At 43.5% G+C, this 24674-nt stretch overlaps 1 protein-coding gene across 3 annotated transcripts in view; it reads left to right on the top strand.

The window, feature by feature from the left end:
* Positions 1-9920: 9920 nt before the first annotated feature.
* DACH1 (dachshund family transcription factor 1) overlaps positions 9921-24674 on the top strand; it is a 367167-nt gene continuing 352413 nt past the window's right edge. For all 3 annotated transcript variants that reach the window (XM_082075981.1, XM_082075979.1, XM_082075980.1), the window contains exon 1: positions 9921-10660. In XM_082075981.1, the coding sequence (XP_081932107.1) occupies positions 9951-10660 (710 nt within the window). In that variant the 5' untranslated portion in view covers positions 9921-9950. The remainder of the gene's footprint in view (positions 10661-24674) is intronic.

Below are 24674 nucleotides of genomic sequence, written 5' to 3' on the forward strand. Positions count from 1 at the left end.
GTACTCTCTGCATTGTGTCAAAATGAGCTTATATACTAAGGGGTTTAAGCACCTATTAAATCATGTCACAATTGGTAGTATGAGTATGGCACCTGAATTTCTTTGTGGGTTTTATTTGCCCTATCCCTCCTCACGTGTGAAAACAGAATAATCCTTAGCTGCCTGAGAGTGATTGTCAGATTGGAAGGGTGTAATTAAGCAAAAGCACGACAATTAAAACTCTTTCTAACCAGCTAGATTAAAGCAACTTAGATGGTGACTGTTTGTTCTTCTTGCTTTGAAGTTTATATTTTAAGTTTATACTCACATGTTTAGGAGAACAAGCTTTAGTAAAACTAACTTGCTAGGATACACTTTTGACTCAAAAATATGTGTATGGATAAGATTTTATTACTGCAATTCACTTCCTTCTATATTTTTACAGTTTTCTTAAATTCATTTTTTTCTTCAAATGTATCCACTACTTTCCCCCTAAAATCTCCTTTGCTTTTCAAAATATAAGAATCAAATGTGGTTTTCTTTTTTTATTTTGGGGGGTACTTTTTTGACTCAGCTTCTTGCTTCCCACTGTTAAGTACCTACTTATAGATCTACAGTTGTGCCTAAAGCTAAGAATGTGTTGAGGAGTTGTTGTCTTCACAAGTCTGTTTTATTGGATAAATATTCCAAGAATTTACTTTGTACAAGCACTCAAATACGTAAGTTTGAAGTCCAGTATTCATACTAATAAAATTCAGTTGCATGTAAATCACTGAGCACTGAAGAGGAACAGACAACAGTGAAGTTATATTATTTATAAATTCAAACCATCACAATAAAAGTCTTTTGCCATTATTCATAAAAATCAACAGTCTATATTTTAAGCAAACTTACTTTGGCCATACTACCCATATTATACCTATCATAAAGACACAGGAACTTGTTTTTTATGTTTTATAGCTATGCCAAGTATTATCCTATTTTAAAATGTGTCTTTTTTGGAAATGTAAAAATAAAGAAAATCAGGACCTCCCACAAATTGTTTTCAACTACTTTGGTATTCAATGGCTTCTGTATATATGGCTTCGTGTGACAAATTTTTGGCATAGAGAACTATTTGAGTGTATATTTTGGTGTTTATTAGTAAAGAAGAAATGCATGGCAACAACAAAGGAAAAGATGTGACTGTCAGTAAAAAGGTAGAGAAGAGACATGTTAATCCTGCCCCACTGTCCATCATTCACCAGACGATTCTGGAAATCGAGTCCAAGTTATTCTAGAACATATTGTGAGATTTCCTTCTTGGCTAAACAAGGTCTTAGCATCTCAAGAAGCTTATACAATGTGAACCAATGGTTTACTGAAAGCTTTTAAAGATAGGGTTATAAGATGACAGGATTAGTTCATTGCCAGCTATTTGTGACACAGTGTGTGTGATACAATTCAAAGCAGCCTTTTACAGCTTTGGGAATCCTGCATGGAAAATCATATTATGCTGGACACCATTGTAAGTACTTGGATCTGACTGGAGACATTATCCAGTATCCCAGTGCACAACAAACAATAAGCAAATACTGGAGACATTCAGTACTGCTATGAAAGTGAATCTTGAGCTTATCTGCTTGGTATTTTCTACCCAGACAAGAGGGTTGTGTCACCTTCTTTACAAACTTCATCCTAATCTCCAAAGCAAGGAGAACAATTTCCAAGAAAAACTAAATGCTGCCCATTAAGAAACTCTGACTATGGAGTGTATTTAAAAAAAAAAAAAAAAAAAGAGGAAAAAAAGCGAGGGCCTAACAGACATATCTCGCAGAGCTTCTGCATTTTTGCATGTCAGGTGGGTATCCAAAACTTGGAAACTTATCTATGGTTGTTTGTTTTTCCCATCAAGTTATCCCAGCCAGGCAGCCCCTCTAGTTCCTTTCACAATGGGAGTGTGAAGACGCTGCCTATGAAACACTTGCTCTATTCACACACCCCCTCAAACAGAGCGGGGGGGCAGTGAGGTGGGAATAGTCAGGGGAATGCCAACTTTTACATCTCTGCTTTTTCTAAGTTTCCACTTAGAAAAAATGAAGAAACAATCCCCACTTAATGAGTTTAAATCTATTTTTCTCCGCATCTCATTCCTTTGGGCTCTTCCCCGGTTCTGCCCGCGTTTCCTTCCCCGAAGGACGATTCTCCCCGGGGGAGCGGAAGGGAGCGGAGAGGAGCGGAGAGGGGCGGAGGGGAGCGGAGGGAAGCGCTGGCCGCGCAGCGCGGCTCCCCCCTCCCCGCCCCAGGCACGGGCACTAGTGGGCGCTGCAATTTCTATTAAGTTTCTCTAAGCAACGATATTCTACATCGCACCAAACCGGTCATTGGGGGAGGTCGGGCGAGGAGGACAAAAACTATTGCTTTCAGCGTAAAAGGCTCCGTCTGTGTGTGCAGTCTCCGGACAGTTGTCATTTATGTTTCTTTGCTTTAGTGGAGCTGAGCTGGGAGAGGTTACTGACACGCAAGCACCAGCCAAATTACTGCTGCTTTTATTTATTTTTTTTTAAGACTACTTCGCAAAGCAGCACCCGCGTTACAGCTCAGGGCTCAGAAATAAGGTTTCGCTCGGTTATACTACACAAAACATGCGTGAAGCCCCCAAGAAGCACAGCTGAAAACTGTCGAAAGAGCTGTACGTGCCACGTTAAATTTGATCTTCTTTTGGTGTGGTTGGCAACATAACTTTGTTTCGTCTAGCCTGGGGGCGGGGGGGGCAGTTTTAAAAATATCTCCTCCACTGGCATGTTTCTCTCTTGTTATTTAACAAAGAAGGGATATCTTTGGTACGATTGCAAGCGACATACAAAAAAACCTCGGCACATTACCCGAGCCTACTTAGCAACTTTCAGACTTTGTTCCTCTGCTTTGCTATCTAAATACGGTAGAAGGAAATGGGAGATAACGCTCCAATGCAAATGAAGATAACAGTTGCTCGCCCACTCTCCGCTTAGGATAGTGGAAGACGCGCTGGTTTCCCCTAAAGCAGATTTCTTTTTTTCCTCCGGTAGCCTCCTGCATGTAAAGCGCCAGTGCATTGTCCTCTGACAGCTGATGCTTATCGTGCCGGTGGGGGTATTGTGTTTCAGCTCGTGGCACTGGAAAACCTTGGAACTCTCTTTTGAAGTTAAATGGCTTCATCTTGTTTCCACGTATGAATAACTCTCCGAAGAACTATAATGACCCAAAAGCCGACCCACTTACAACGCCCCGTCCTACCAACCTGTTCCTTTCTCTCGCTCGGAGCTTTGCACAAGGAGGTTCTCTCGGAGCAGCAGGAGGAAAGGGGGAGGGAGGGCTCCTCAAATAGCCTAAGTTGCATCGTAATTAAATTTTATTTTATCCTACCGAGGCGTGCGAAATATCGAGCAAAATACAAGTTTAAGTAATTTGTTTGTATTCTTATCTGTAAGAGTTGGAAATTAACAGCCCCGCTAGTTTACTGTTAAGCCTGGAGAGCGAGAGATTGCTTTGCAAACATTACAGTTATTATGTCCGCAGTTGGTACTCTTTGTATAAATTATTGATCAGCCATCTTATTTTTCTTTCTGCTTAATGGATATTATAGCATAGCCGTTTACACGCTATAGTTAAGGTTGTGTCAGCACTTCCATTTATAACATCCCCCTCTTAACCGAGTGTTTATAACTCGCTATAAAATCCCGCTCTGGGCTGAAACTTTTCAAGCAAGGGCTCGGACTTTTAAGGGTACTGCCTCCCCCCCACCCCGGCCTCCATCGAAGAATAATTTAAAATGTTCGTCTGCTTATTGAAATATAGGAATAATAAAGTAGGAATAATAAAAGTAACCTCCCCACTCCGGTGTTCTTCATTCACTTAAGTGACTTGAGGAAGAAAAGGCTGCGTTTCGCAAGCTGTCAGCTCATCTATAACAAAACCCCAGCGCGCTTTTTAAAAATTATTATTATTATCATTATTATTAAGGGAAACAATTAGTGCTCGAGAGGCTGCCGAGCCGCCGCCCTCCGCCCCGCCGGGCGCGGGGGCCCGATCCGCCGGCTGCCGCCCCCCGCCCCTCTCACCCAGCCCCGGGGGCGGGAGGACGGGGGGGATAGAGAGGATAAAGGGACACGGGGGACACCGCGGTCCCCCCGCAAGGCTCGGGTGCGGGGCAGGAAGAGCGGTCCCCTGACACAGGCAGGGATCAGGGCGCGTATTGGAAAACCAGGAACATTTATAATAAATATCGGGCCGGCTCTCCAGCGTCTGTATTTCGATCAGGGTGTGTTGGGAGCTGGGGATGGAGTGGCTGAGCGAACTAATTCTGTAAGGAGGGGAAAGCACGGGGAAGGGCAGCGCCGATTAGATCGCCACTTTCAGATAATTTAATGGCAGGAGCTTTGTACTTCATAATTATTGCTCTGAGCGACTTTTCCTACCTGTTGGTAGGTGAATTAAACACGTTGGGCTGAGGACCTCTAATGAGAGCCCAAGTATAACTCAAACATCAGAGGGGGCTCCCCGTCTATTCCAGTCCTCATTTAATTCATGCAGGGAAGTTGGTTATAATTTCCTTCTCGCTACCGCAGCCTTTCCCTCTGGGCTGTCAGTTGTCAGGTGGATGTCAGCAGGCAGTGCCCAGTCACCTGCTCCATCCAGCCCGGGAAGGGAACCCGACCCGCCTCACCATTTGGCTCTGGTCACTGCAACGTGTCCGGGAGGTTCAAATCAACATAAGGATTATTTTAGTTACTGACTTCGAAACGTATTTTCTGAAGTCAGAATGGCGACTCAAGGGGAAAAAAAAAAAAAAAAAAAAAAAAAAAAGAAAAAGAAGTAAATAAGCAACGAGCTTAATTGGCGTTTGGTATTTGCAATTTGCATGTGCGTGGGTGTAGGTGTGGGTGCGTACGTGTGTTTGTGTGTGTGTCGGATGCAGGGGAGGAGGGAGGGAAGGGATGATGTTCCCAAGCCGTCGATTATTGCACCTCTCAGTACAGCGCGTCCTTGGTCAGAGCATCAGTGAGCATCACCGGAGATAACACCCATTTCTCGTGGGAATGAAGGGGAAGAATTGAGGGAGACTCTCTGGGGCTGAATCCTGCCCTTTTACTTAGGGGATGAATACCCTCGGAACCAGTGAGATGACCCACGGGAGCAAAGCCGGCAAAAGATGCTCTGGCGTTCAAGTGACCGGGTTAGGCAGGGCTTGTGCAAGCTGCCAAGCCCGGAACAATTCCTCTTCCAGTCCTGTGCTGGGATGTGCAGCCACTGCTTTCAACTCTCCAGCTAAGAGATGCACATTAAACAATCAGCCCAGGTGATAATTCGCTCCCAGATTCTGTGTGTTTTAAAGACTTCAAAAGTTATTTTTAATGGCTTCTGAAGTTTCTTCGCTTCCAGTCATCCACCTTGTTTTGGTTTGTTTCGTTCTTTTTGTAAGCAGGCACCATATGTAAACACAAATTGCAGTAAATAGAACGTGAAAGCAATCTTGCCATGTATCCTGGACTTTTAATGATATATGGTGGACTGTTCAGAAGTGTATGCTATTGTTAAAGCTGTTTGTGCCGGGTGTGCTAATGCACTGTTTGATTGAGTGAATTAGCAGTCATAACAATCTGGCAGTCTGGCCATAGAAGTGTGCTCAAATTGATTTGTGTTATGGCTGGACTGGAAAAATCTAGTGTTAGTTGTTTTTTGCCCTGGGGCATTGTTTGTACCAAACTCCACTTTTCATTTAATTTTCCAATAGATTTTTGAAAGACCAAAAGGTTTGTGATCAACATTTGCTGTACTTTATTATTATTCAGTTATTAAAAATATCCTATGAGTAATTTCAGTTTCCCCAAAACCTTGCTTTCAATTAGAGTAAACATAATTAGCGTGATGTCGTGCTTGGAATGGTAAATCTCCCTTTGTATCTATTAAGCATGATATCTACTTGTCCTGTCACTGAAAGGAAACCAGTTTGTATTTGTATAGGACAAAGTCTGTGCTAATTTGACTACAATGCAACAATTATAAAAACAGCACTGCAGTATCCAGTTTGTTATTACTGGTACAACACTTCACATCAATCTCAACTGCATTCATCATGTTTTCAATGTTTAGTAAATATCTTGGTGGAAAGAGGGGGGGGGCGGGGAGGAAGGGTCCCAATTCACAGACTTACATTTCTATGAGTCTATTTTCCTGAGCGATGCAGGGGGTATTCGGTCCCTCCCTCTTTCCCAGTCTTCCCTCTAAATAACAGATAGCTCCTGAAAGGAGGATTGCTGCTCCAGACCCTGGAGATTAAAAGCAAAACAGAACTTACCTTCTCTTTGCCAGTACTTACTCCTTTCTTAGAATCTTCTGCTCAGCAGTCGTTTGCCAGAATTATAATGCAGCATGATTAAACCTAAAACATTGCTCTATTGATCACACAGAAAGCTTTGTGAAATCATTTAGTTTCTTCTCTTCAGAAACCAGTGAACAAAATAGGTCACTAGACAAGGATAAGACAAAATACAAGACAGGAAGGTATTTCTCAGCAAAATAAATTGAAAAGAAATGCAGAAAAAAAATACTGTGGATGAACTTAACATGGTAATACACTATTCATCCTTACCAGGTGCCTGTCTTCTGTATGCTTCACCTCCTCCTGGTCCATTCCTTCACACATATTCAGAAGACAAACATTTCTTTTTTTTTTTTTTTTCCCTGAATGAATTTAAATATTTAATTATCAATAATAACTGAAGAACGGGGAAGGAGCTGATGTACTATCCGATCTCCTGTCAGTCAGGTATTCAGATTCCTTAAAATGCAACAGCTACAATGCATTTTCTAATTGCATTTTACCCTTTACAGCTGCCCTCAAAATTGTAATTTAATAAAATAGTGAACTCCATATCAGTCTTTTTTTAGAGCAATAAATTACAATCACTGTCAATACATCTTACTGCTTTGACATACATTTTAATATACCAAAACGGTCAAGGAAAAAATAAAGAGACAGAGAAACAGAGAGAATACCTGCTCTGAACAGTTACATGAGCAGAACAGAAACCCTGCTTCAAACAATATTCTAGGAAAGAATTAAAGACTTCTTAATTAGTGCAGCAATTAAGCTTTCTTGGTCGCATTTTAATCAGCCCGGGCCCTATCAAAGGACAAACAGAACGATTTGCAGGTCTTTGAATTTTAAACAGTCTTATTGATTTCAGCACCATAAGTCTTCACTTGACACAGGGAGAATTTTCAAATATCAGTTACAGTAATTTGAGTTTTGCTGATATCAACTCAGGGAGAAAAAAGAACACCCAACAATATCATTACATGAAAGGGTCAGAGTGTAAGAGAAATGCATTCTAAAAAAGTTTACAAAGAGCAGCCTCAGGTTTTGTTGGTGTGTTTATGTGAGTGTGTGAGTATATGTGTGAGCTAAAATAAACCCAGTCGCTCCCCATAATCATCAGAAACACTTACCAAGCCAGAAGCCTCGAGGAATCTTGAACCTTTTCATGAATCTCTTTCTTTCTAGGTTTCTAATCCCATTGTTGCATTGAAATTATCAAGGCTAACCCAAACCTGTGGTAGTAATCCCTTTCAAACTATGGGGGTTTTTTAATATGGTTTTGAACCATGAGGATTATATATCCATGAAGGCATACAGCAAGAAGATAAGCAGGGCTGATGTACATCATGTTTTAAGGAAGGCAGAAAACAAATTAAATGGTAGGTTTCCTAATTCAGGGTTTGCTCAGATCTCACGTGTCTGGCTTTGTCCTCATCTTCTCAAGGATTGTTCAGAGTTTTCAGTGTATCAAAGAAGGTGAGATGCCAAAGGATAGTTGAGGCAAAGAAAACATGGACATAGCTGTTTTTCTACAACTGAAAAAAAGTTGCAGTGTATTTGCGTCTTTCCTTGTATTCCAAGTTTCATGGAACACTAGATCCCGCCACTGGAACTCAAGTTGAACAAACTCCTCCAGATAAATGTTCTGAAAAACACCTGAAAACAGCTTGAAGAAGTGTTCTGCACAATAATGGGTACACAGGACTTCAAAGCATAACAACACTTTGTATTTTCTTGGGTTTATTTACCAATTTTGAAGATTCTAGTGCAGGATAGCTAAAATTTCGCTAGTAAAAGACATACTTTCTGGTATTAGAACACAAATTCGGGTAGATTGAACCTAAAGTACAATAAGCAAGTAGATCATATGAGATTAGTTTATATCTGACAATGTGGAAATTCCCTCGCACTGAATTACTACGGTTGAGATTATCCACTTTGTAGATGTGTCATCTCATGAGTCATCTCTCACATAATTGTATACATTAAAAGCAGCAGCTGTGGGCACCTACATGCATCGCGATTAATTAAGTACACAGCATATTAAAACTGGAAGAATTACGTACACATCAAACCCCATTCTTTGAAGACCCTCCCCCCACCGCCAATCTGTACGAACGGCCGTTTCTTTACCCCTTTAAAAAAAAAAGCGAAGTGCTCTCAAGACAAACACAACCAAGTTCTCGGCCTTCCCGACTGACCCCGACACCCCACGCACGCCGGCTGCCAAAGACGCGTCAAAACTCCCTCCTCGAGTTGCGCGGCGCGCAGGTACCGCTCCGCACACCGGGCCCGCCCACGCCACGCCGGGCACCGTCCTGCCGGCCGCGCCACTGCGCATGCGCGGGCAAGCGCACCAGCTGACTTTCCGCGCTACCTGGCCGGGGACGACGCTGCGCGGTTTCTGCGCGGCGCCGCCGCCTGTTGCGCGGCGGTACCTGCACGGCGCCGGGCGGGCCGCGCACCTTCCTCTCTCCTAAGTTACTTCGGTGCCGTCGCAGCCCCCTCGGAGCGGTTTCTCCGCCGCCGTGCCCCGTCCTTCTGATCCGCGGCCCCTCGCAGGGAGGTCCCCTGCAGAAACGGCCGCCTGGGGATGCCCTTGCGCGCCCCGCGCAGCCACCGGCGCCCGCGCAACAAAAGGGCCTTGGCGCTGCCGCCGGACTTTCAGTAGCAACTCCCACCCCGCCGGGAGGAGCGTCTGCGGTCCCGGGAGAACAACAACGAGAGCAACAGACGCGTCCGGACGTTTCTGCTTTTGTCCGCGGGTGCCCCCGCCCCAGCCCCGGCAAGGTGTGCGGCCAGCGCCCGTGCCGCGCCCCGGATTCTCTGCTCCTGCCCGGCTTCGGGGGGAGCGCTGGAGACGCTCGTGTTTCTCCACAAACTGTGTTGACAAGCGACTGCTGAAAAGGGCTGGGAAAATTACATCTCGTCTCTGGTGGGGTGAAATATGAAACATGTAATCTAACGGTTCCTGAAGAGGAGGGGTGGGGGTGGAGAGGAAGAGGGACTCCTCTCTCTGTTTCCTTGCTCCGGGTTCCTGGTTGGATAATTTGGGTTAATACTAGTGAGTGAGCCTTTTGCTGCTTCAAAGGGTATTTCAAGTTGCCGGAGCTCCTCCCCTCCGCACCGTGTGACAACAACAACTCGTCCAGCGAGCGAGCGAGCGGCGGCAGCCAGCACTTCCCAGCTCATTTTCTCTCTGTCATTCCCCTCTCAATCTTTGATCAATGTACTTGCCAGAGAGAACCGAAGTCCTTCAAACCTCCTCCTTTTCACCTTCGTCTTTAACGTGGTGCTAGAGCAAGGACCACAAAAAGAAACTGCCCTCCCCCTCCCCTCGGCCCCAGCCCCGCCGCCCGGAGCGGACTTCTCCTCCTCCTCCTCCTCCTCCGTCCCCACTTGCGGGACACTTTGTGCGTTTCTCTCTCTCACTCTGCCCCCTGCTCTCTCGCTCGCCGCAGCACCTGATCCGGGGTTATCCCCCCCTTCTTCTCCCCCCCTCCTCCCTTCTGTCCTTTCCTTTTTTTTTTTTTTACTTTTTTTTTTTTTTTTTTAATTTTCCCCTTTCCCCTGCGTGTGTGTGTGGGAACTTTCCCCCCCTCCCCCTGCCCCCTCCGCCGTATATGTGACCATGGCCGTACCGGCTGCTTTGATCCCTCCGACCCAGCTGGTCCCCCCTCAGCCTCCGGTCTCAACTTCTGCCGCCTGCACCACCACCACCACCACCTCCTCGTCGGCCACCTCCTCTCCGTCTCCGTCCATCGCTCCCCCGCCGGCCGCTTCGGGGACAAACCTATTCCGGCCGGAGCCCATCGCAGCAGCGGCAGCGGCGGCCACAGTCACCTCCACCACCAGCGGCGGTAACGGCAGCAGCGGCGGCAGCGGCGGCGGCAGCCCCAGCCTGGGCACCGGCGGCGGCGGCGGCAGCAGCGGCGGCGGCAACGGCGGCACCTCCACTCCCAATGCCAGCGCGGCCAGCGCGGCCAGCAGCTTGCCCGGCAAGCCGGTGTACTCGACCCCGTCCCCGGTGGAGAACACCCCCCAGAATAACGAGTGCAAGATGGTGGATCTGAGGGGGGCCAAAGTGGCCTCCTTCACCGTGGAGGGCTGCGAGCTCATCTGCCTGCCCCAGGCTTTCGACCTCTTCCTGAAGCACTTGGTGGGGGGCTTGCACACGGTCTACACCAAGCTGAAGCGGCTGGAGATCACGCCCGTGGTCTGCAACGTGGAGCAGGTCCGCATCCTGAGGGGGCTGGGGGCCATCCAGCCCGGGGTCAACCGCTGCAAACTCATCTCCAGGAAGGATTTCGAGACCCTCTACAACGACTGCACCAACGCCAGGTAACCGCCGCAAGGCACACGCACACACCGCCAGCCCCCCCCGCCCCGCTCCCCGCCGCCGCCCCCGTCCCACCCCCGCGCGGTGCGGCCCGGGCGGGCGCTGCGCCGCTTCCCGCTGGCACCGCGCGGGCCCGGGGGGGCGGCCCGAGCCCTGCGGCCACATGCGCTCGCCCCCTCCGTCACTCCCTCCCTCTCGCTGCCCCGGCAGCCAGCCGGCCTCCTCCGCAGCGGGCCGCGCCGCTTCTTGCTCGGACGGAGGGAGAGAGGAAGGAGAAGGGGCGTTTCTGCCCCTCTCCCTCCGTGCCAGTGTCGCCTTGTCATTGTCCCCGTCTCTGTCCCTGGCACGGGCGCTGCTTACGCGGGCGGCGGAGGGCCGGTGAAGGATGGGGCAGCGGGGGCCAAAAAGTGCTTTCTGACCGCTCCCCCTTCCCCCCCCCAAGTTTGTCCCTAGATGTATCTTCAAAACGGGCAACACTGGGAAAAAACTGCCTGAAGGGTGAACAGGAGTGGGCGGGGAGCGGTCCTGGGCGGGGGGGGGGGTGTACACAGACACTGGGGTTTCGCGTAAATGGGATGGGGCGCGGAGCCGCCTCCCGGGCGGAGGGCCCTATCCGGGGTGGATGGAAGCCACTGGGCCATCAGCTGCTGTCATATATCCGACGGGGCACGTGCACTTTTTGTATAGGTCTATGAGGCAGTTGCCACATGGCGACCGGGGAGGGGGGGACGGGAGGGCGGGAAGACGGCGAGGAGGAGGTGGCGGCGATTGCTATTGCTCTGGGGTAGCGGGGAGAGGTGCCAGGCGGCCGGGCTGGCCTGCTCCCCCGTGGCGGGGGGTCGGTTCTCGAGGAGCAGGTGCGAACAGCTCCCGGCCCCCGCCAGCCGGGGAGGAGGCGACGGGGGCAGCCGGGAGCGCGGAAGGGATTTGGCAAAGCTGAATCATGTTACCGCGCAGAATAACGCGGGCGCGGTGGCGAGGTTGGCGCCGGGGGCGGGAGGGCAGCGGTTTGGCTGCGGGCGGTGCGCGGGTACCGCCGCGCTCCCCTGCCCGCTCACCCCGCCGGTCGGGGGGGTGTGGGGGCACGGAGGAGAGATGAAGCCCCAAACTTGGCACAACCGGGGAAGGGGTGCTGGGGAGTAACGGGGCTGGAGAAGGAGCTGGCAAAAGGGAAATTCCGGCTGCAATAGCCGCCTGCTTTGCAACGGAGGGCGAAAGCGTGGGGCTGTTATCTCTCAATCTGTAGGTTACAGGGCTGAATCTGCTTGATAAGGAGAAGAGATCACATAACTGCCGTGACCCCGAGATCGGAGCGGTCGGAAGCGCCTCCATTCCCGGGGGCTCCCTCTGCCTGGGGCGGCTGGTGGGGGCCTCAGGTTCTGCCGCGCTGGAGGGGCGGTGGGAACTTCAGGGGGAGCGCAGGCTCGGCCGTAGTCAAAGTCCCGATCCTACTTTCAATATACGCAAATAAACAGAGCGCGGGCTCGTTTCACTTTCCCATTGTCAGATCTCAAGGTGCAGCAACAGCCAACACGTGGGGAATTAACCCCGTGCGATGCCGCGCTCCTGCCCTTCCCCGGTGGCGGGGGGTGCGGCATTCCCTCCTTCCCCCTTGGCTGAGGTAGCTGAGGGTAGTTGGAACAAATTCATTAGCATAGAGCCAGGCGAAGCAAAGCACTCACTCTGCAGTAGCTGTTGCCGGATGGATTGTTGAAGTTCCTGAATATTCAGGGCAGCAGGACAAAACAGCCTGGAATAACTTCCAAGCGCTGACATAACTGTAGCTGCTGGGGTAACTCTGCTGTTGTTTCATGTGGAATCAACATGAATATTAATAGCTGCTCTTAGACTTTTTTTTTTTTTTTTAATGTGTGTGTGGCATTTAACTTGTAACAACTCTGCACGACTTCCAAGATTTGGTCCTTAAAATAAACTGATGGAAGTTTTATTTTGCTACAGTTATACTGTGTGAACTGTAATTTGAACATGTGAGATTTAAAAAAAGCAAAACTTTTTTTTTTTTTCCTTTTTTGTTTTTAGGGAGGGGGAAAAGTAATGAGGACACCAATTCCTGGACTTGGCAGGGCTATAAAAGGGTTTGGCAGCCTGGTTGTAACATGGGTTGATTATGTCAACAGCACAGAATCGGCCGTGTTTCATCTGTTTCTGAGGTCTGCTGTGTTGCCATCCAGCATAGTAGAAATTACAGTAGTGGGTTCAGAAGTGGATAGGATTTGACCCTTAAAAAGCGTAATTGTAGTAGACTTATTTATACATCCATTAAGCAAATAACTTAATGGAAAGGATATACAATAGGTATGCAAAATGTATTACTACAGTATAGACGAATAAAGCAAAGTGGGTCAGTGAGTTTTGGTCAAAATGGGTGATATCATCAGAAGATAAAGCTGTATTTACTTTCTGGGTTTCTCCTCCAATACATTTCATTCTAATTCTTCTTTGCTTACAAATTAATTATTTTTAATTATTTCTGACGTTATAGTAATTATGCAGGATATTTTGATCTACTCGGTGTAGTGATTTGAGAGACCTTTCCAGACTCTCAGCTACTGCACACACTTTAGCCGGGTGATGTCTTTTTGTATCCTGGATGGACACTTAACTGTTGAGATGGAAGCTGTGAGAGCCAATGCCATCCTCACGGCTAAATTGTTATACTCATCAGATTCAAAAATTTTGAACCAGCATCTTATCACTGTTATATTTGTCTCATAATCAGCTGATGCACTCGAGTACGCTAATCCCTCTTTGGAAAGCTTCATCAAGGTTAATACGTTATTTAATCAAAAAAAGGCATCCAAATAAAGCCATTACTTCGTTGTTCTTTAAATGGATTGAATCTTTAGTTGCCAGTTGCTGTGGAAATAATTTGTAATAACTTATTTTGAGATGGAAAAGTTTTAGATGTGTTTCACCAAAATGATACATTTTAACTGTGATATTGCTGTTTAAAAAAATCAATAAAACAAAAATCAATAAAACACCAAGGGATTTTCTATTGAATGCTTAATGTGGAGGTCTGTAAAGTGAATTGGTTTCTGTGTTTATTTGTGATACTCCTAATAATAACATGATACTAAAGGACCTTTTTCTAAATTAGGCTTCTGTATCAGTTCACTGGAAAAATAAGCTTCCGTTATGGAAGATGGCTTTTCTTTTCTGGTCATACTGACCTTTGCTTTTATTTTCCTCATAAAAAACACTGGTCGCCAAACAGAAATCCAGGAAATAGCAAACTGTGCATTTAGCTTACATTCCGATTAAACGGTTTGACATTAATGGGATGCTAGAAAGCCATATGCCAAACAAATAGGGGAAGGATAAAGGCAAAACATGGAAAACATTTAAAGCTACTAGATGCCAATCGAGTCAGGTTTCTTGAATGTGTGTGTGAAAGAGAGGAGCGAACTGTGCACTGGATGTCACCTGCCTAGGATTAATGACCTGGAAGCTATTGATCTCAGATTGTTTCTGGTCTCTTGTGTTTCAAGCACTTGTCGTGGAATTTTACTATGCTGGGTCCCTTCGTGGAGTTTTCCCACGTACATAGCCTGGCTTTGGATCATGCCCACCCGAGTAAAGACTAAAAGCGTGTGCCTTCTTCTGACCTTCCTCCTGTGGCCAGGATATGTTAATCTTTTCTGACATTTGAGGATGATTTTGAATGAGTGCATTGACATTCATACGTAAAGCGGGGAATTATTTGCACACTTTGGGAGGTATTTACAAATTTTGGAAAACAAACTAATTGATTTTTTTGCTATACAGGGGAAGGACGCTGAACATGAAACAATTCCTTTCAAAGCCTGTCTTACATGGCAGTTATTAAGTCTCTGATAGTTCCTGCTCCTCTCAAATTATGTGGACCTAGCATGTCCCTGTTTACTGAGCACTGCAAGCTTGCATAGTTGTTTTTTTTGTTTGTTTGTTTGTTTTAATTAAAGGAGTATCTCACCCAGATAGGTTAATATAGATCCTAGATATGAACAGGCCAGCAAGTGCAGCTGGAAGGAATGTCAAATATATAGTATCTGTGGTTTATATTGATGACCTTCCTTCTTGCCACAGATTACTAAAATATAATCAGCAGAAATACGGCGGGTTTTACAAGCAAAGATGACTTCTGGAAGGCCAGAGAATAAATTGTAGTAACTATAAAGAGGGAGTAACATGTTTGGAGGTGGCTTCCTCGGACTTAAAAAACCTGAAAGACTCCAGGTGCTTGCAAAAACAGAACTTTGACATCCATCTTACGATATTTATTTATCGGTAAATATTCTGAATTAGAAGCCGAGGTCTTTGAACCAAACTTATTACAACACAAGAGACTATTTATGCCTTTAACCTGACACTTAGTCCCAGGCAGTGTCTGGTGTTTGAGGAGGGAAACACTTCTCCCCGGTGCAGGTTTGCTGCCTGTCGTGCAACACCGCTCGTGCCGCTCCTGTGAGGGGCTGCCAGGGGTGGGCATAGGGACATAGGGACAATTTTTTCCTGATTGCTGCACATGATTTTCCTGAAGTATTCAATTTGATTAACTCCTCCTTTATCTTGCAGCTGTGAATATTATTATTATTATTATTATTTTTAATTATGAAATCTTTCACTGGTTACTGTAGTTTATTTTAAAATGCACAGTTTTGTTGTCAGTTTTCTGTCAGCTTTCCTTACCAAAATGGACTGTGTGAAAGCAAACCACTGCTCTCTCTGTCCAAATGCTCAGTTTGATGTTAGGCCTCTGCTCTCTTGCTGGAGCTGCAGGCATGATGCTGGGGGCTGGTGGTCCCCCCCGGAATGCCGGGACCCTATGTCCCACCGTGTCCCACTGTGTATCCCCATGGGCCGGTGCTTGGGGGCTGCTGCGCCCACCCATGTCTGCTTCTCTGCCACTCCACAGCACCGTAAACAAAAACGCACTTGGAGTAATCTTACTTACTACTTGTCTGCCTCATATTTTGTAACCTGGAGTGTGTCCCAAACGTTTGTTGGAAATGATAATTTTGTTTGACTGCTATTTAGTATTTCTTCTGTTTTCTCCTGTTACTAGATTGTTCCAGCCGCCTGTTTTTGCCTATTGCTGCAATTCATCATCTAAAGTGAATTGCGTATGAAGCAGAGAATTGTCATACACTGGATTGAATTTTAATATTTCCCTTTTGAACTATATCATAGATATATTAAATTATCTCTGCTGGTCTGGTACAGGTAAATCTCTTCCAGCGTTGCCAGTTTTGCCTCTTCATGAAGGAGCTGTACAAGTTTAGCTGTAAAAATTCATTTCTGCCTGCAGGATAGCAGAGGAAGCAGTCAGAAACTACTGAGTTTTATCAAAATTGTATGAGCCAGCGAACCGAGAGTCCGAAACAACCACGATGCCTGTCTGTTTTTAAGCAACAGGACTGGATTTAGATCCTCTTTGTTCTTTTATAAGTTAAATATGTTTTGTTTTAAAAATAACGTTTGGGGCATCTGCTTTGCGTTATGAGTTAATTCCATTCATTGTTTTAAAATAGTTATTAACCTTTTGCAAATTATATAGTGCACATGAACAGTAATTTTTTCAATAATCTTTAAATGTGCATACTGTAACAGCGCCATAATGTGGACTGACATAATATGAATTGACAGTAAATTTTTAGTTGCCTAAATACGTATTTAAATGATAGAGCTGAAGAGTCATCTGCAAAAAGCTATTATGATCCAGGGAGTTAATTCATATATAGATAATTTCTACAGTGTGCATTAAGGAAGAAGTCTTCTTTTTCCATTATCATCTAAATTATTTTAAAAATTCTGAAACATAAACCAAAAATCTTTATATTTAGAATCGAGAAATGTCTGTGATTTGAAATTATAAAATCCAGGTTGCTTTGAGAAGTAACTTTGTTCTTAACCCACTATGTTCTGCTTATTTTTCTGATGCGGTGCTCAGCCAGGGGCATCTCCTAACAAGTGCTGATGTTTCATTTCTTGAGCAGTGCAGACTATTGAAGTATAATCCATCGAATACGGAATTTTAGCATTAACTGTGGATAACTGTGGACTGTTTGAAACTTTTTTTTTTTTTTTTTAGTGGAAGGAAAATAAAAAGGTAGTAGCATGTTTTCCATAGCATAAAGTAGAAAAATGCTGTCACTGAATTTCATGAGAGGAAGGATCAGCTTTTGACCATACAGTTAAGTCCCAGTTTGGGATTCTTCACTCTAAATCACTGATAGCGATGAGCCGGGAAACTACACCAGGGAAGGATAGCTCTGTAAAGATTGTAAACTTGCATTATCTCCTGTGAATTTTCATTGATCTCTTTTAGAGATGGGATATTGGACTGAAAGGACCCTGAGCGGCAGTTCAGATACATTCACCAAAACTAACGAAGCTGCTTGCATGAGTTGTGATGGAGGAAGTGGATCACAACATATATTTCGGTTCACAGTGCTTTAAACATTGTTCTGTGATAATTGCATTTAGAGTCAACGTCCTCCTGCGGCAGGCGTATGAACATTCATGATACAATTTGTAAGACTGTATGGGAAGATCCTTTTAAGTTGTGTGTATCCAAACAGTTTTTTGGGAATAAACAAAAACTTTCTAAAATAGTCTAAACCTGGTTTTTAATATTCTTAACACTATTACCTAGATGTAATAAAACAGTTTAAAGCTTTTTTATTACGCACCTCTGAGAATATTTCTGTGGGTAACACCTACCTAACTTTCTGTTCATTAGTCTGTTTAAAAGTACCCTGTTCGCTCCAAGACTAATTAACTAGATATTTTCTTTGCATCTCGTATACTATGCATCTTCCTTGTGAAGGAGAAGGTTACTTTAGTATGAAAAAGAACAGATTTTTTTTTGTTAAAAATATCAAACTGTGGGATTTCATGTCCACTGGAAGGCTGAAGTTAGCCATAGTCCAGAAACAGTGGAGCAGGTACAATTAAATTTTCCTGGTATGCCTTGCCATGCCACACTAACTGGATGCTTTTTTCCATTAAAATGCGAAGATCTCTTGGTCATTAAATTTTATTTGTCCTTAGAATTTATAGAATTATTCTCTGAATTAGCCAAATGGCTAATTTCTGCTTAAATTCCTTTCGATCCAGAATAAGCTCAGGTTCAAGCTAAGCTTACACACAAGTTTTCCTATTCACATTGCAATTTTGTATGATATTAAAAATACTGAAAAGAATGCATCTTAACTATTAGACATGTATTTTTATTGTTTAATTTGTTCCTTAGATTGCATGACTGACTGAGAGGGCCATACATAAGTGTGCGTACAGACTACCTGGCTGAGAAAATAACAGTGACATACTGGAATGGAAGGGGGCTGGGTAGAAGGGGGAAGAAGGGGAATACCTGGGGCTGCTGCAAACATTTTAGAATAATTGACAGCTAAAATATATTTGTAGCGTGACAATGTCGTGATTGAAGTTCATAACTAAATAACGTTCATGTTAAAGCACTTGTTAATGGTATTGTACTAAGAACAGGTAATCGTATTTTGCATTTGGACCAAAAGCTGCTGTTCAGGACATATGTCTTACGCTAGTGTTCACAAATTGCTGTGTGATAGAATCTTTTTTTTAATCTTACTTTTGGGAAATGCTTTGCACTATTATCTTACATAAAACAATTGTAAGGGATCAAAAAGAAAGTAGTTGTACAAAGTAAACTATAAAAGGAACAGGTGCTATATATTTCATTACTATTTAATTACGTCTTTTGTAATCCTGATTTTATGTTGTTCCCATACTTCTGAATTTTTTTTTTTGGTTAATAAAGAGCTAGATCATGACTTTGTGTGTGCGACAGAAAAAAGCTGCTTACAGGTTATAGGTACTATATTTTGAAAAGAAATACAAACAATGCATTACATTTTTATCGGTGATAAATCTAGTCAGGGCTTATTAATAGTTTGAGCATTCTTTTAAAAACACTGCTAAAGCTATTATTTTTTAAGTGATACTTTTCCAAATGTATTAAAAATATAAACTTAATATTTTAATTCGTTTTATATTGTGTTTTAATGGATGCTAGTGTTGTCTGTCTTTACGAAGCATATAATTTGTTTCCAGTCTCCTAGCCTGCTGTAAAAACCTTTGTTGGAGAAGGTCACCTGTAGGACTTTGCTATTTACATATAAAATAAAAATGCTGTGCTTTTAAACCTTATGCTTAACTTTAAGAATGTGGATAGTCCTGTTGCTTTCAATAGCCTACATACATCTTTTAAACCCAGCATACGCAAAATACATTTGGACGTGCTATAAAAGAATCAGCTGACATCTTTGGTAGGAAGCTGTCTTACTGTATACTTTTTTGCATCCATAGGGACAGTTTGAAAGCATTGAAAAAATGCTTTAGATTAGCGTCCTGTAAATTAACACTTGTTGCATAAAATAGATTCATGATGCATTTTTTAATGTTTTTGTGAGTATTGTCTTTTTTCATATTAATTAATTTAAGGAAATCAGAGCAGCCTCTTGACAGGAATGAGAATCAGAATTTGGTATAACCCGTGGCTTCATACCCCCTGCTGGGATTTTTCGTGTTCATTTTTGCAGAACAGGAGCAGCCTATCTCTTTCTGAAGGCAATGGGCACTTCCAAGATGTGTGCCATACCTGTCACTTTTCACATTTTAGTTCTGATATTCACTGATAGTTTGGTGGGAAGGAAGTGAAACCATTTTCCAATTGTTTTCTGTTTCCTTAAATTTCTGCTTAAAAGCTTAAAAAAAGAGGGGGAAGGAAAATACCTCAGGTGGTATTCAGTGTATAATAAGTACTGATACAAGTGAAAAGTTGTATGTTCTCTTTTTAATGTATTTCCCTCTTAGCTTGTTAGAACCGTTCTTACCGTGTAGATGATACATAGGACTTTATTATTTCTCTGTGTTTGTATCTACCACTAAAGACTAATGCCACGATTCTTTTGCAAATTTTGCTGTATACTGTTCTACTTCAATACAGAATCAGGTTTGTTTTTTGGTTGTGTGTTGTTTTTATTTTTTTTTTCTTTCTGATACTCATAGTTTTTAACAGCTCAGGTTAAAAAACATGAAATGCTAATAAATTATTTTGTCTTACATTGTTTGGTATAGTAGATGGCTTATGATTCTACTGGTCCCGTTAAAAAATAATTTGCTGCTGAAATACCATGTTAAAAATAAAGATAGTAGTAGAAAACGAAGCTCCTGCTACAGTAATGTACTGTTTAAAGTATAGCTACGTATAAAATACTTTATTGAGAAACTGTGAGGAAAATGTGTTAGAAATACTAATTTAACAGCATATAGCTGTTTCAGGAGTACACGTGCAAATCGTGTGAGGAAGGAGTCATAACATTTCCTGGGGAGTGCATCAGTGAGGTTTTTAGTTGAGATGTTTGGCTATAGCCACAGCTGTTGGGTTGGCTTGAGGCCACCTCAAGGTACAACAGGTGGGAGATGGATAAAAATTAATATACTTCCAGCAGATTTTACCTTTCAGAGCTTCTCTAGCATCATCCCGGCAGAGTGGAGGAAAGGGGGGAATTTTTCTTCAGAAGCAGCAGCCCACCTCCATAGTATGCAGAGGTCAGGTTTTCACATGCCGAGAAAGTAATTTGCTGAAAGACCCTGATTTATTTTTGTCTGTTATGCTTCCTCCTCTCTTTGAATCTGTTGGTAAAAGCTCCGTTATGGGAGCCTTTCCCTATGGAGATGTCCCTGCAGAGATCAGCCTGCCTGTGGGTTGAGAGGGGGCAGCCCGTGGTGCCTCCTGGCCTTGGGCCCACATATGGACTTACAGGCATGCGTGAGATGCTTGTGTAGAGCTGGCCAATATACTCTTTACGTAGGCTGGGGAAGCTTTAGTAGACCCAGGAGGAGTATGGTCCCACATGGGGGGATTTGTGTTGGTCAGTTGAGTGGTCAGACTCAACCCATTGTCACTCTGGCCTCATTGCAAGGAAGTTCAGGCCCCAGTACGCAGGGCATGGGACATGATATTAAATACGGTCATTTCAGGTTGTTTCTGGAGGAGTGGAGTTTCCATGGAATTTAGTTTGTTGCTGCTCAGCCTTTGCTGGTGTGGGTCTACCAAGTACAAGTTTCATCTTTTCGGGTGACCCCTTCTATGATTTTGTCTTGTTGCATCTTATTTTACATGTTATATTACTGAAATTAAGATAATTCAATGATATCGTAAGAGGTAATCAAATAAGTTACGAAATGCATTGTGAAGCATACATGTATTCACAAATGTTCCAAACAATGACTACATGAGTAAAACATTTGACATTACAGGAGAAAGATGTCATCAGTTGAAGCTGCTGGCATTGTTATATGATAAGGTCGTCTGCTCTTTCATTTGGTATGCCAGCTGATGAAAGAAAAATATTGTTATATATATATATATTTTAGGTGAAAAACACAGACATTTTCATCAGCTTGAATGAGAAGAGCCAAGTAGTTTTAAATAGTGCTTTGTGAAATGGTGTTTCACCCCTGTAAGTGCTTGACTGTGTGGAAGGTGTGCTGTAATCGGGATGGGTCTTTCTTTTCAGCTTGGCTAATCGTTTCCTCTCACAAATCCAGAACGCGTGCAGATTTGAACTTGTAGCCAGGAAAAAGTGCTGCCATGCTTCAAATTGCCAAAGGACCTCAAGGGACAGAAACTTGACCTGGTTTTATGAAACCATAGAATTACATTTATACAAGTTACCCCATGGGAAAGGAATGAACTGATCCCAATTCATTTCTAAATACTGTGGCCTTATGGGTCACATTTGAATTCTCTCCTACACCTGTTTTTCTACTAAATTTTTCTGAGGACATTTTTAGAAACGTACTTCACATTAGGTGTGGGTCATGTGCCTAATATTTAACAGTTCAGTGTTCTAATTCTTTAAAATGTCTAATGGTTTCTTAATATAATTAAGCTGCAAAAAGTTTAAATTATAGAATTTGTTCAGTATGGGCTAATTCCTCAAACCGTGAACTCTCCTCTGGGTTTAGTAACTTAGGCTTCGTTTTCCTGCATGTGAAATGTGTACATAGTCTCAGAGCAGGCAGTAGCTGTAGTTAATACATGTTGAGTGGGCTATAGGGAAGAGAGTGGCTGCGAACGGGTCATTAGCCTGCTCACCAGGGACATGGAACATGGTGACTCAAGGTTCAAAAAGGGTTACTCAGTTTACAAGAAGACACCAAGACTCCTTTCTTCCTTCCTCCAAGATGACCTTTCTCCTTCCCTCAATTAGACTAAAAATTTGGGACATGGAAAATCAGGGTTCAGACCTCCTCTTAGAATCAGTGAAGGCAATGAGTAGGTGCAACCATGGCTGTCCTGTGTTGGTGCTTTGAGCTGGAAGCCTAAATACCCCATGGTGAGTGCTTACCCCTCTCTGGTGATGTGTTATGGTACTTAAGGTGTTCCAATGTTTCTGCCAGTTTAGTCCCAGGTTGGAGTATGCCAGTTGGGTTTCAACAGTGGGCCCTAAGGACAGGGAAGGGTTCCTTGGTACATTTAAATATCTGGAACTATATGCTTATAGGGTTACATTAAAATTAGAATTCACTTGCATTTTTATTTATTTAACAAACTGAGTGCTCTGTTCAGCTTAAGTTTGCCTCAGCAATTACTATCCCACAGAGGCCCTGCAAACCTTGCAGCCTCTGCTTCCTCCTTCTCGTGGAAACCATTTCCCATTCTCAGGCAATCGTTCCCATCCTTGAAAGACGTTTTCAGTGCTGAAATTGGCATTAAGTGCCTGCAGAAGTCTACCTGTTTCCAGTGAATGAGTGATGGATTTGGATACTACTCACCTAGTATAGATTGCTTTTCTCTTTATACACCGTCTTAACACTTCAGATTGACTAAACAGCTGAGCCGATGGTCCCTGGAGTTTCTAGTCTTCAATGCAGATGTCCCAGTCCTGAGTTTGTCATCACTTTTTTGGCTTGGGCAAAAAGAATTGGAAGGGGTGAGCTGGAAATTATGGTGTATCACAACAAGAAGGTATTTATTTACTCTGTTTGTTTGCTTTTCACACTGGTGAATTTTTCCGTACAGTTTGTATTAAGCCATTCATGCCTTTGCCAGTGTGGATAGGCAAACTGCTTCGTGAGGCATCATCATAGGGTTGTTACTCACAACCCGTGCTTCATTTCACTGGCAGAGTGAACGGCAAGTCTTCTAAACGTTGATTACTTATCACGGTTATGTATTTATTATAAATGTGTACCTAATGTCCCTTTCTAATTCACCTCAAAGAAATGGTCGTATTGATCTGTAAGCTCTTTTTTTTTTGTCTTTCTCTAAGTCAGCCTTATGCTTTTAGCGATTGAGTTTTTGTTCATGCCATCAACAGGTTTGACTGCTATGTGATGCTGATACCCTGAGTGGGTAGAGGGGGACATTTCTTCTAAAACACAGAGAATGACTTTGTTCCCAAATGATTTTTAATGGAAAGTGGGGAATCCAGTTGCATTTGGGAATTTCAGCATTTTTCTGAACTACTTATTTGCTTGGCTTTCCCTTTATACTTGTGTTGTTTGTAAGTTGTGTGGAAGATGCATTAATTTTACTGTATCCAGAGTAAGTTTAGACCAGAGGCTTTTGACTTACCAATAAAATGTTTTAGCTGCTTTTGTTTTTTGGTGGGAAATAAGGGAAAACTTTAAGATCAGCTGTAGTGGCAATGAATACTTAATTGTAATTGAAATGTTTGTCTTAACTTCTCTTTGTATCTAGAGAGGAAAAAAATCCTTTGTTATCTGTCTAATCATAAAACAACTCAAAATGAACGAACAGGCTCAGATCTTTGGGTTCTGAAATACACACTCTCCCCTTCCCTTTCCTCCCCTTCTGTTAATTTTCTTGCCCTCACACAACTTTCTTGATTTTGAAGAAACTGAAGATGAAAATTTACAGTTCTTCATGGAAGCTCCCTTTCATTAGGCACGGTGAAAACTTGAAATAGAGAGGATTCTTGGTGGAAGCAGCAGTTGCTACCCCAAGCAGCAGCAGTAGGGACGAGAGCCCTGAGGCTATGGGGCTGGGAACATGCTGAAGAGTGGCGAAGTGAGGAGACAAAAGTGAAAGGCTGGTTGACAGCATGTTAAAGCAAATTCACCCGGTGTTACTGTTACACGCAGCCTTCTAAGTTTACATATGTATGATCAAATTTTCGGTCTTTGGATCACAAATGTTTCCTTTCTCTTCGCCAAGTACGGCTGTATTTAAAGTAGCATGCCTGGGGAAGCACGCAGTAAGAAATAAGCTTTGCTTGGCAGCTTGGTGTGGGATGAGATTCTTGTGGCAAAGACGCTAGATAGCAAGAAGGCACTTGTGTTTTTACTATAAACCTGAAAGAATGGGTTACCTCCATCTCCTTTAATCACCTCCTTTCCGGGGCTGGTATCCATATGTAGATAAAAGAAGTTACTGTTAGGACGCAAGACTGAGTTTTGCCGATTACTCCTCCACTCAACACTAACATGCAAAATACCAGGCATTGATTCATAGCATAGCCTCAGCAAGGAGAGAGACTAGAATGAGATAATTTGTTAGATACTTTTTTTTTTTTGTGAAATTCACTTGTATTTGGAAATGTACTTGTATTTTGGAAATTCTCACCTATGCTTTGTGTGGTTTCATGTTTACTTTGGAGGCAGATAGCTGTAGTTCCCAGTTTTCTTCTTATTTTTCCACATCACATGTGCAGTAATGAATACAGTCACTGTGATATTGGGTTGCATGTAAAAGGCTTAATCCTGCAAGCAGGAAGGAAACTTTAGTTTGTGTAAAGAGTCCTGTTGCCTGTAGTGTCTCAGTTAGTTTATAGGAATAAAATTACACAGGTCTTTAAATATTGTCGGTATTGGTACACACGTGGCATAGCTAGCAAAATTTTCATAAGCTGGAGTTTCACAGATACTGGAAACCAAGTGTGGGAATGATCAAAGAACAATTTTTGTAATCAAAATGTGAGTTAGGTGTTTATAAAACAA

Source organism: Streptopelia decaocto (assembly GCF_964273445.1).
Source record: "Streptopelia decaocto genome assembly, chromosome: 1".
In the NCBI taxonomy this organism is placed as follows: Eukaryota; Metazoa; Chordata; class Aves; order Columbiformes; family Columbidae; genus Streptopelia; species Streptopelia decaocto.